General features: G+C 51.6%; 2 protein-coding genes across 9 annotated transcripts in view; one reads left to right on the top strand and one right to left on the bottom strand.

Moving 5' to 3' along the window:
* CCL25 (C-C motif chemokine ligand 25) overlaps positions 1-8,592 on the top strand; it is a 47,215-nt gene extending 38,623 nt beyond the window's left edge. For 7 of the 8 annotated variants that reach the window (XM_073017024.1, XM_073017021.1, XM_073017022.1 and 4 more), the window contains 5 exons: positions 77-204; positions 3,050-3,167; positions 3,264-3,397; positions 4,713-4,832; positions 8,159-8,592. In XM_073017024.1, coding sequence (XP_072873125.1) covers positions 132-204; positions 3,050-3,167; positions 3,264-3,397; positions 4,713-4,832; positions 8,159-8,166 — 453 coding nt within the window. In that variant the 5' untranslated portion in view covers positions 77-131 and the 3' untranslated portion in view covers positions 8,167-8,592. The remainder of the gene's footprint in view (positions 1-76; positions 205-3,049; positions 3,168-3,263; positions 3,398-4,712; positions 4,833-8,158) is intronic. The other variant, XM_037994326.2, reaches the window with a different exon arrangement.
* Positions 8,593-10,874: 2,282 nt separating this feature from the next.
* The window catches only part of FBN3 (fibrillin 3), an 87,743-nt gene continuing 85,879 nt past the window's right edge, over positions 10,875-12,738 (bottom strand). Inside the window, exon 63 of the mRNA XM_073017018.1 lies at positions 10,875-12,450. Coding sequence (XP_072873119.1) covers positions 12,109-12,450 — 342 coding nt within the window. The 3' untranslated portion in view covers positions 10,875-12,108. The remainder of the gene's footprint in view (positions 12,451-12,738) is intronic.

Here is a 12,738-nt window from a genome sequence, read left to right as displayed (position 1 = left end):
TGCCTGGCGCTTAAGACGGGGGTGTTCCCAGTACCCACTCCCTTCCTCTTCCTCAGTCCTCTCCACTTCTCTCCAGGACCCCAGGTGGCCCGGTTATTTGTCCAGGTGCCCAGGGAGGACCCGCCTGCAGCATGAACCTGTGGCTCCTGGCTTGCCTGGTGGCCGGCTTCCTGGGAGCCTGGGCCCCCACTGTCCACACCCAAGGTACCGTGTTCGGCAATGCCTACCCCCAAGTGCCCATCTCCCCGTGCCCCCACCCCACCTTTTGTCTCTTATCTCTTCCAGAAGTCTCCCCAACCCCATCTCCACTGAATTCTCCTGCTCCTGACATGCAGGAACTCCTGGCGTTTGGGTAGCTCCTGGGATGGGGTTGGGGAGATGGAGTGTCCCCAGTTCCTTCTTCAAGAGCCCCATGGAGTCCTTCGCAAGACTCCTAAAGACATGAGGGAGCACATGGTGGCTTCCAGCTGTGGGCGAAGCCAGTTACTGCCAGTGATATATTGTAGAACCCTAATCCTGCCAAGCCAGGGGTGGGGCTGGAGATCAGGGCCCTGGAGACTGACAGGAGTGGATTCCCATCCTAGTCCCTCCATGCAGTCCAGCTGAGAGTTAGTTGTTCCTAAACCTTTTTTTTTTTTTTTTGAGACAGAGTCTCTGTCGCCCTGGCTGGAGTGCAGTGGTGCGATCTTGGCTCATTGCAACCTCTGCCTCCTGGGTTCAAGCAATTCTTCTGCCTCAGTCTCCCAAGTAGCTGGGACTACAGGCACGTACTACCATGCCTGGCTAATTTTTGTATTTTTAGTAGAGATGGGGTTTCACTATGTTGGCCAGAGTAGTCTCGATCTCCTGATCTCAGGTGATCCACCCGCCTGAGCCTCCCAAAGTGCTAGAATTACAGGCGTGAGCCACTGCGCCCGGCTTCCTGAACTTTAGGAGTCTCCCTTTCCTCAGCTGCAAAGTGGGAATCTAAAATTCACACTGCATGGCTCTGACTTGAGGGTCCAGTGAGCTCATGCCTGCAAAAGACTAGGCCTCGTGTCTGGCGGCAGCAATAATAACTGTTCCTGTTATTAATAGGGAACTCTCCTTCTTCCCCCAGTCCCTACCACAGAGCAGGCACTTGAGGATTTCAGTTGCCAAAGGACAGTTCCTGAGCCTGGGGTGTCCCCACGGGAGCCCTGACATTGGATCCTACATCCTCTGAGTTTCAGCAGCTGGCCAAAGCAGGGTCCCTGGCTTCGTGGCAGACCCAGGACTCCACCCTCCTGTCCTGTCTGCCCCCACCTGCCCCACCTGGCCCTCGGCTGGGTCTGATGGGTCCAAGTCCTTAGCCTTTGCCCGGGAAGGGGGTTGGGCTGTGGTCTGATTGTTTTGCTATCAGAGCCAGGCCCAGCCCGGCCCTTTGATCCTGGCCCCCAGCCTTGGGAACTACCTGCCTGGCACTGCAGCTCGAGGTTCCAACGGAACGCGCTGCCCCTTGCCCTCAGAGGCCGAGGTTGGGAGATACCTGGAGGGCTTGAGTCCTCCCTCTCCCTGCTCCTGCTGGGCTGGGCTCTGTAGGGACTCAGACTTGACCTCTGGAGGTTAGTTCTGGCAGAGGTGGGATTGCAGAGAACTCCAAAGGCCATTTGGACAGAGAATTGTGCCCCAGCTTCCACCACCATCTCATCAGCTCATCCTCAGCTCATTCATTCCACCTGCTCATCCCCCCAGAACTTTCTGGCAGCATCACCTCCTCCTCTGGGCACCCCCCCCCCCAGTGCCTGTGCTTCCTCCTCTCTGCAGAGATCAATTTCCCTGGAGCTCCCCGAAGACAACACTAGGTCTAATTCATCTGTGGGTTTCATTTCTGCTTGTCTAGACAATTGGCATTTACTGAGAGCTCCATACTTTGTATTAACACTTTTGTTTGTTTGTTTGTTTGTTTGGTGTTTTGTTTTGTTTTATTGAGACGGAATTTTGCTATTGTCGCCCAGGCTAGAGTGCAATGGCTCGAACTCGGCTCACTGCAATCTCCATCTCCTGGGTCCAAGTGATTCTCCTGCCTCAGCCTCTGGAGTAGCTGGGATTAAAAGCCCCCACCATCAGCAGGGCACAGTGGCTCATGCCTGTAATCCCAGCACTTTGAGAGGCCAAGGCGAGTGGATCACCAGGTCAAGAGATCAAGACCATCCTGGTCAACATGGTGAAATTCCGTCTCTACTAAAAATACAAAAATTAGCTGGTCGTAGTGGCGGGCACCCGTAATCCCAGCTACTCAGGAGGCTGAGGCAGGAGAATCGCTTGAACCCAGGAGGTGGAGGTTGCAGTGAGCTGAGATCGCGCCACTGCACTCCAGCCTGGGCAACAGAGTGAGACTCCAAAAAAAAAAAAAAGGTGCCCGCCACCATGCCCAGCTAATTTTTGTATTTTTTAGTAGAGACGGGGTTTCACCATGTTGGCTGGGCTGGTCTCGAACTCCTGACCTCAGGTGATCCACCCTCCTTGGCCTCCCAAAGTGCTAAGATTACAGGCGTGAGCCACTGCACCTGGCCAATTTTTGTATTTTTAGTAGAGACGGAGTTTCACCATGTTTTCCAGGTTGGTCTCGAACTCCTGACCTCAAGCGATCTGCCCACCTCGGCCTCCCAGTGTGCTGGGTTTATAGGCATGAGCCACCATGCTGAGGCTCCAATCAGCTCATTTTTAGGAGGGTAGAACTTGGCTGGGGAGGGGTGGTGTTGGCCCCTCCTCAGGGTGCACCTGCACTCTGAGTCACTCTTTTTCCCAGAGCAGGAGTAGAGGTGGCCTTGGTCCGTTCATTTGCTGGTTCCACACCCTTCCCAGCTGGGACCCAAGGGTCCTCTCCAACTTCTGGCTGTCCCAATATCCAGGGGTAAGGGGTGAGCCAGGAGGCTTTCTTTTCCTAAGGCTGTTCCTCAGCCTCTGGCGGGCCTAGAAGGGTTGTGGTATGAGCAGACAGGTATGCAGACAGGTGCCCTTGTCTGTGGCTGGCCCCGCCAAGTTCACAGGCAAGGCTGCGAGTGTCTGGGTGGCTGTGTGGTTGCAGGTGTCTTTGAGGACTGCTGCCTGGCCTACCACTACCCCATTGGGTGGGCTGTGCTCCGGCACGCCTGGACTTATCGGATCCAGGAGGTGAGCGGGAGCTGCAATCTGCCTGCTGCAATGTGAGTGGGGCCATGGGGGCTGGCACGGTGAGGTGCACACACAGCCTTGCTCCCAGCCTACACCCTAACCTGGGCACCCCCCTCTGCTCACCACAGATTCTACCTCCCCAAGAGACACAGGAAGGTGTGTGGGAACCCCAAGAACAAGGAGGTGCAGAGAGCCATGAAGCTCCTGGATGCTCGCAATAAGATTTTTGCAAAGTTCCGCCACAATACGCAGACCTTCCAAGGTGAGCAAGACCCCCACTGGGCATCTAGGGAGCCTGCCCTCCCTGCCTGCAAGCCCATGTGTGGCTCAGACCCCGAAGGAGGGAATTGGAGACCAGAACACTGACACCTGCCTGAACCCCACACAAAGCCAGTTGCTGGTGAGTGGGGCACCAAGTGAATGACCAACTTATTGAGTCATTGTTCAGTTTTTGTTTTTGGAGATGGGGTCTTGCTCTGTTGCCCTGCCTGGAGTGCAGTAGCATGATCATAGCTCACTGCAGCCTCGAACTCATGGGCTCAAGCAATTCTCTCACTTCAGCCTCCCAAAGTAGGTGGGATTACAGGTGTGTGCCACCAGTCCAGCTTTTTAATTATTATTATTTTGAGACAGAGTCTTACTGTGTCACCCAGTTTGGAGTGCAGTGGTGCCATTACAGCTCACTACAGCCTTGACCTCCCAGGCTCAAGCAGTCCTCCTACCTCAGCCTCCTGAGTAGCTGGGACTACAGGCATGCTCCACTAATCCAGCTCATTATTATTTTTTTTTAATTTTTATTTTTTGAGATGGAGTCTTGCTCTGTCATCCAGGCTGGAGTGCAGTGGCGCGATCTCGGCTCACTGCAACCTCTGCCTCCCGAATTCAAGTGATTCTCCTGCCTCAGCCTCCTGAGTAGCAGGAGCACAGGCTCATGCCACCATGCCTGGCTAATTTTTGTATTTTTAGTAGAGAGGGGATTTCACCATGTTGGCCAGGCTGGTCTCGAACTCCTGACCTCAGATGATCTGCCCACCTTGGCCTCCCAAAGTACTGGGATTATAGGCATGAACCACCATGCCCGGCCGCAGCTCATTGTTATTGTTATTATTATTGTTATTATTTTGAGACAGGGTTTTACTCTTGCCACCCAGGCTGGAGTGTAGTGGCACAATCACAGCTCACTGCAGCCTTGTGTTCCTGGGCTCAAGCAATCCTCCCACCTCAGCCTCCCAAGTAGCTGGGATGACAGGCACAGACCACCATGCCTGAGTAATTTTTTATTTTCATTTTGCAGAGACAGGTTGTGCCATGTTGCCAAAGCTGGACTTGAACCCCTAGACTCAAGCAATCCACCTGCCTTGGCCTCCCAAAGTGCTGGGACTATAGGCATGAGCCACTGCACCCAGCCAGTCCAGCTCTTTTCATCAGGACACTTTCCATTGGTGCAGATGGAAAGCTCAAGCACATGGGAGACTCACTGGCTTAAATAACCAGTCAACAGCTTCAGGCTCAGCTGGATCCAGGAGCTCAAAGGATGACGGCAGAGCTCTTGCTTATTTCTCTCTCCATTTCTCCAGCAGGCCCTCATGCTGCAAAGAAGTTGAGTTCTGCAAACTCCAAACTACCATCGTCTAAGTTTAGCAACCCCATCAACAGCAGCAAGAGGAATGCCTCCCTCCTGACATCAGCTAATTCAGGTAAGGACTCTTGGTCATGTGACCGTCTCCCATCCCTCACCTTTGCTGAGGGTTGAGGGCTCATGATTGGCTCACGCTGGGACAGGAGATTCACCTCCAGGACCAAAGAGGGGTGGTTGTGTGGTCAGCGCTGCACGTTCACAGGGGAGGGTCCTCGGTGGCTGTCCACTGCCGTGACCCAGCCCAAAGACACTAAAGTGCGAAAGTGAAGCCCCAGGGGAGTGGCCCAAGAGCTCCAGGGCCCCCCAAACCCAACAATTCTCCAGCAGGAACCAGGTGGGTGTGCTGTGATTCTATTGAATTCTGACATTGTCTCTCTCTATATAATATATATATAAATTTATATATAAACTATAAATATAATAAAATAAATTACATACTATATATTATATATAATATATATTATGGACATGATATATGATATATAATATAATATATAGCATAATACATATTTATATATTATATAAATATACAATTAATATATTTAATTATATTATATATAAAATATAATTATTATATTACATAAGTTATATAATAATTATATATAATACGATATATAATAAAATAAATATATAATAAAATAATAATATATATTATATATAAATATATGTAAATATATAATGTATAAAATATATAACATATAAATATATAATATATAAAATATATATACAAAAAATATATATATTTTATGACAGGGTCTCTCTCTGTTGCTGAGGCTGGAGTGCAGTGGTGCCATCTCGGCTCACTGCAACCTCCACCTCCAGGGTTCAGGCGATTCTCGTGCCTCAGCCACCCAAGTAGCTGGGATTACCGGCCGTGTATCACCACGCCTGGCTAATTTTCATATATTTAGTAGAGATGGGGTTTCGTCATGTTGCTTAGGCTGGTCTCGAATTTCTGGCTTCAAGCAATTCTCCCACCTCGGCCTCCCAAAGTGCTGGGATTGCAGGCATGAGCCACTGCGTCCAGCTGACATTGTCTATCTGGAGGTAGTGACACAACCCACAGGTTAAGGACTCAGTCCCACAAGACTGCCCCTATTTCAGATGCTGATTGCAAGTAGCAAGTTGTCACCTGTATTTCTGACTGATTGGCTGTAAGTCAGGGCTTGCACCTCTGCTTGGATCATTTGCTAGAATAGCTCACAGGCTCAGGGAAACGCTCTACTTATGTTTACCATTTTATTGTAAAAGATTACAAAGGGGCTGAGCATGGTGGTTCACGCCTGTAATCCTAGCACTTTGAAAGGCTGAGGCAGAAGGATTAATTGAGCCAAGGAGTTCGAGACCAGCCTGGGAAACATAGCAGGACCCTGTCTCAAGAAAAAAAAATTTTTGTTTTAATTAGCTAGTTGTGATGGCATGCACCTGTAGCTCCAGCTACTTGGGAGGCTGAGGTGAGAGGATCACTTGAGCCTAGGAGGTAGAGGTTGCAGTGAGCTATGATCATACCACTGGAACTTCAGCCTAGGAGACAAAATGAGAGCCCGTCTCAAAAAAAAAAAAAAAAGAAAGATATTACAAAGGATAGGGATGAATAAACCAGATGGAAGAGATGCTTAGGTAGGCAAAGACTGGAAGAACTCAAGTGCAGGAGCTTCTGTCCCCATGGAGTTGGGGTACACCACCCATCCCACACACGTGGATGTGGTCACAAGACCCTGAACCCCATAGTTCAGGCTTTTTGTTTTTAGAGATGAGGTCTCATTCTCTCTGCCAGGCTGAAGTGCAGTGGCACAGTCATAGCTCACTGCCTCATTGAGTAGCTTGGACCACATAGCTCACTGTCTCAGCCCCCCGCGTAGCTGAGACTACAGGCCAGTACCCTCAGCTTACCAGGGATTTTTTTTGTTTGTTTTTTGTTTTTGTTTTTTTTTTTGAGATGGAGTCTCGCTCTGTCGCCCAGGCTGGAGTGCTGTGGCCGGATCTCAGCTCACTGCAAGCTCCACCTCCCGCGTTCCCACCATTCTCCTGCCTCAGCCTCCCGAGTAGGTGGGACTACAGGCGCCTGCCACCTCGCCCGGCTAGTTTTTTGTATTTTTTAGTAGAGACGGGGTTTCACCGTGTTAGCCAGGATGGTCTCAATCTCCTGACCTCGTGATCCGCCCATCTCGGCCTCCCAAAGTGCTGGGATTACAGGCTTGAGCCACCACGCCCGGACTTTTGTTTGTTTTTTGAGATGGAATGTCACTCTGTTGCCCAGGCTGGAGTGCAGCGGCATGATCTCGGCTCACCGCAACCTCCACCTACCGGGTTCAAGCGATTCTTCTACCTCAGCCTCCCAAGTAGCTGGGACTACAAGTGCGTGCCACCACGCCTGGCTAATTTTTTGTATTTTTAGTAGAGACCAGGTTTTACCATGTTAGCCACGATGGTCTCAATCTCCTGACCTCAGGTGATCCACCCACCTCAGCTGCCCAAAGTGCTGGGATGACAGGCGTGAGCCACTGCGCCTGGCCTTCACCAGGGATTTTTTTTTTTTTTTTTTTTTTTTGTATTTTTAGTAGAGACGGCGTTTCACTATGTTGGCCAGGCTGGTCTCAAACTCCTGACCTTGTGATCCGCCTGCCTTGGCCTCCCAAAGTTCTGGGATGACAGGCGTGGGCCACTGTGCCTGGCCAACCAGGGGTTTCTTTAGAGGCTTCATCACATAGGAGTGAAGGATTTCCAACCTTCTTCCCCTTCCTGGAGAATGGGACTGAAAGCTCCTAGTTTCTGATCAACAGCTTGGTCTTGCTGGTGACCAGCCCCCACCCAGAAGCCCACCAAGAGTCACCTCATTAGAATAAAAGATGTCCCCATTACCCAGGAAACTCCAAGGGATCCAGAGCTCTGTGTCAGAAACAGAATTCAAAGACCAAATACTAGCATAAAAGGCCGGGCGCGGTGGCTCACGCCTGTAATCTCAGCACTTTGGGAGGCTGAGGCAGGCAGATCACGAGGTCAAGAGATCAAGACCATCCTGGCTAACATGGTGAAACCCCGTCTCTACTAAAAATACAAAAATTGGCTGGGCATGGTGGCGGGCACCTGTAGTTGCAGCTACTTGGGAGGCTGAGGCAGGAGAATCACTTGAACCTGGGAGGCGGAGGTTGCAGTGAGCCGAGATTGCACCACTGTACTCCAGCCTGGCAACAGAGCGAGACTCTGTCTCAAAAAAAAAAAAAAAAAAAAAAAATCAGCACAAAAGATTCTAGCACTCCTATTACTCAGAAACTCATAAGGGTTTTAGGAGCTGTGTGCTAGGGACTGGAGGTAGAGACCAATGCATATAGTTACTATTATTTCACAGCCATCAATTTCACTTCGGCCTAATTGCTTCTGCAGGACTGTGAGCCGGCTCATTTCTGGGATCCATCGGCACAGGAGGGGCCAGGTCTTTCTCCGCTAAAACCATTGCCCTACAGACCCAGCTGTCCCCACGCCTCTGTTTTTCGGGTCAAGTCTTAATCCCTGCACCTGGGTTGGTCCTCCCTCTCCACCCCCACCACCTCCTATCCCTCTGGCAACTGGAAAGAGAGAGTTGACCTAATTTTAAGCCTTTTGCCGCTCCAGGGACCAGCGTCAACCCTGGGCGGCCAGTGTCTCTTGTAGAGAAGACTTAGGATACCTCTCGCACTTGCTGTTTCTTGCCGCCCACCCTGAGCCATCCCAGTGTGTCCCTCTGGGTCCCTGCAAAACTCTAGTCAGTTCAAGGATGCCCCTCCCAGGTTATGCTTTCCTTATAACTTTTAAATAAACCTCGGGGAGTGATGGAGTCATTCCTGCCTGTTATGTTTCATGATGAGGTGCAAGTTGCTGCTGCCCCACCCTGGGGTGAAGCCAATGCGATCTTTGCCATCCCAAGCTCTCCTAACAGACAGTTCTTGAGGGGCCAAGCAGTAGCCGGTGGCTGCAAATTGTACTTCCCAGCTGGTGACCTTGAAACAGTTGGTCACTCTCTGGTACCTCTCAGCTTGTCTGTAGAATAAGGGTCACTGTGCTTGCTCTGCTTAGATTCCAGGGCTATGGTGAGTCCAGCTGATGGACACAGAAGCCCTCTGCAAGCTCTTATGGGCTGCCTGGAGGCCACTGGTAAGTCAGGCGGGCCAGGACTGGACCAAGGGCAGAGGTCTGGTGCCAGGCACTAGTGACAATTCTGCAGGTGGAGGCCTGAGTCACTACCCGATGATGCTGTCTTCGGTCCTTGGCATCCTGAGTTTCCATCACAACAGAGAATGATCTGGATGAAAACCAATGCACATTGGCTGGGCACAGTGGCTCACATCTGTCATCCCAGCACTTTGGGAGGCTTAGACGGGTGGATCACCTGAGGTCAGGAGTTCAAGGCCCACCTGGCCAATATGGTGAAACCCCGTCTCTACTAAAAATGCAAAAATTAACCAGGCGTGGTGGCGGGTGCCTGTAATCCCAGCTGCTTGGGAGGCTGAGGCAGGAGAATTGTTTGAATCCGGGAGGCAGAGCTTGCAGTGAGCCGAGATCGTACCACTGCACACCAGGGTGACAGAGCGAGAGTCTGTTTCAAAAAAAAAGGAAAACCAAGCACATCATCTCTTAGGGGACACCCTGGTGGTTTGGGGTCAGGGACTGGGATGAAGTTGCAGAAGAAATGGAGTCACGTTCAGTGTTCAGGCTCCACCGCGCACTATGTGGGTGATCCAGACAAGTTCCACAAGCTCTCTCAGCCTCAATTTTGCCCCCCTGGAAAATGGGGGTGATAATACTGCCTGCCTCATAGCGCTTTGTTGGAGACCAAATACACTGTGATGTGTAACACGTACAGCACACAGTACATGCTGTGTATTTATTAACACAGTGAGTATCCTGGCCATTGAATTGGAGTCCCCTTGGAACCAGGAAGGGTAGTGTGGGGGCTGATGGCCCGGGAACATGCCCACCTTTTTTTTTTTTTTTTTTGAGACAGAGTCTCCCTGTGTCACCCAGGTTGGAGTACAATAGCACAATCTCCGCTCACTGCAACCTCCACTTTCCAGGTTCAAGAGATTCTCCTGCCTCAGTCTCCTGAGTAACTGGTATGACAGGCATGCACCACCAACCCTGGCTAATTTTTGTATTTTTAGTAGAGATGGAGTTTCACCAAGTTGGCCAGGCTGGTCTTGAACTCCTGACGTCAAGTGATCCACCCACCTCGGCCTCTCAAAGCACTGGGGTTTTAGGCATGAGCCACTGCGCCTGGCTGCCCAACTTCCTCCCCTTCCCTCCTCCTTTTTTTTTCCTTTAGTGGAGTCTTGCTGTGTTGCCCAGGCTGGAGTGCAGTGGCATGATCTCGGCTCACTGCAACCTCCACCTCCTGGGTTCAAGTGATTCTCCTGCTTCAGCCTCCTGAGTAGCTGGGATTACAGGTGCCCACCACCACGCGTGGCTTTTTTTTTTTTTTTTTTCCAGTAGAGGCAGGGTTTCACCATGTTGGCCAGGCTGGTCTCAAACTCCTGACCTCAGGTGATCTGCCCACCTCGGCCTCCCAAAGTGCTGGGATTACAGGTGTGAGCCACCGCGCCCCACCAGGTCACCCAACTTTCAACCTGGCCTGACCTTGGCCAAGGTGTTTAACTTCTCCAAGCCTCAGTTTTCCCTGTAGAACGGGGATGGTAATAGCATCTATCCCGTGAGGTTGTAGTGGCAACCAAAGTAGTCAATCATCCTAAAATACTTAGACACTCACGCCTGCAATTCCAGCACTTTGGGAGGCCATGGCAGTAAGATCACTTGAGCCCAGGAGCTCAAGACAAGCCTGGGCAATATAGAGACACCCCTATCTCTATTTTTTTTGTTTTTCTTTTTGAGACGGAGTCTCGCTCTGTCGCCCAGGCTGGAGCGCAGTGGCACGATCTCGGCTCACTGCAAGCTCCGCCTCCTGGGTTCACACCATTCTCCTGCCTCAGGCTCCCGAGTAGCTGGGACTACAGGTGCCCGCCACCACGCCCAATTAATTTTTTGTATTTTTAGTAGAGACAGGGTTTCACCATGTTAGCCAGGATGGTCTCGATCTCCTGACCTCGTGATCTGCCTGCCTCAGCCTCCCAAAGTGCTGGGATTATAGGCGTGAACCACTGTGCCTGGCTGGGAGACCCCCATCTCTAAGAAAAATAAATTTTAGGCCAGGTGTGGTGGCTCACGCCTGTAATCCCAGCACTTTGGGAGGCTGAAGCAGGAGGATCATGTGAGCTCAGGAGTTTGAGACAAGCCTGGACAACATGGTGAAACCCCATCTCTACTAAAAATACACAAATTAGCCAGGTATGGTGGCACACACCAGTAGTCCCAGCTACTTGGCAGGCTGAGGCACAAGAATCATTTGAACTCGGGAGGTGGAGGTTGCAGTGAGCCAAGACTGTGCCACTGTAGTCCGGCCTGGGTGACAGGGTAAGACTCTGTCTCAAAAAGAAAGAGAAAGAAAAAGAAATTTTAAAAAATTAGCTGGGTGTCGTGGCGTTCACCCTTGCTCCCAGCTACTTGGGAGAGGCTGAGGTGGGAGGACTGCTTAAGCCTGGGAAGCGGTGACCACAGTGAGCCAGCATCGCGCCACTGCACTCCAACCTAGGCAACAGAGCAAGACCCTGTCTCAGAAAAAATAAAAAAAAAAATTGGAATGGTGTCTGGTATGCAGTACCTGATCAGGAAGCATGAGTCGTTATTACCAGTCTGGGGAGCCCACAAGGCCTTCTGCTTCCCCAGGCACGAGATCTGCCTCGCCCAGCCCGAGGGCAGGATCTGCTTACTTCAAGAACTTGCCAACGGGCAGGCAGACTTAACCCAAAATAACTTTATTATCGTCTCCACTTTGATATAAAAGCATTCTCCAAATGGAGGGCAAATGCGGCAAGTCACGTGGGGTCTGGGCCCCCTGCACACCCTTCTGCTCCGAGGGATAAGCCCTGTGCCCACCCCAGTTGCCCACTGCCATGTCCCGCCAACCCTCCTCCCCCCAGGGCAAGCCACAGTGCAGTACAGAAGTGAAAGCCTGAGATTGACCAGACACGGTCACCACAGGGCCTCTTCCTGACCTTGGCTGTGGGGCAGGGAGTGCACATTGCAGCTTCTTCTTGTCTCCAGGAAAGACTGAGTAATTGGGGGTCCCCCAGGGCTGGCACAGTGGCCCGGGCAGAGGCTGGGCTCGCCTGAGGTTGACGTGTAGCATTTCACTCTTCCTGAGTTTCGGGGTTCCACCTGATCAGCTGTCACTGCTGGGGATCAGTCCTTCCCAGTTCCAGAAGCCCCCTTCTCTGGACAGCTGAGGCCCATTGAGGCTCCTCCAACTAAAGCAACTGCAGCTGCACCTTCAGCCTCAAGGCCTGGCCCCGTGGCCCTGGCTGCCCCTCTGGCTGGACACCCCAGGGTCCTGCCACGTTGCTCACCACCTCCAGCTGGTAGGTTCCAGGCCTCGGCCGCCTCCGCCCCAGCTGCAGGGAGCTGAAGCCACGGAGGTGACGCATGCGGAAGAAACCTTGCTCATTTCCGCGGGCAATGACGTAGCGGACCCGGCCCTCCAGACCCTCCAGGGCCGGCCGGAGCTCCAGGATGCGCTTGGCCTGGCCCAGGTGTGAGAGGTTCAGACCCAAGGTCAGCAGGGCCTCGGAGTCAAGGGTGGCCAGGCTCACCTGGGAAGAAAGGTCAGGTGTGTGGTCAGAGCCCACAATAATCCGGATGTGGAGTGGGTAGGGGGTCCTGGGATTGTGGCCAAAGAGGAGATTTTGACCAGTCTCTAAAGTGAAGGAAAGAGCCATAAAAAGGAATGAAATCATGTCATTTGCAGCAATATGGATGCAGCTGGAGGTCATTATCCTAAGTTAATTAATGGAGAAACAGAAGACCAAATACGGCGTGTTCTCAGTTATAAGTGGGAGCTAAAAATTACTTACCCATAGACACAAAGATGGGAAGAACAG

This window comes from Chlorocebus sabaeus, chromosome 6 (assembly GCF_047675955.1).
Source record: "Chlorocebus sabaeus isolate Y175 chromosome 6, mChlSab1.0.hap1, whole genome shotgun sequence".
In the NCBI taxonomy this organism is placed as follows: domain Eukaryota; kingdom Metazoa; phylum Chordata; class Mammalia; order Primates; family Cercopithecidae; genus Chlorocebus; species Chlorocebus sabaeus.
The sequence above is the reverse complement of the archived record's forward strand: the minus strand, read 5'-3'. Positions and strand labels throughout refer to the sequence as shown.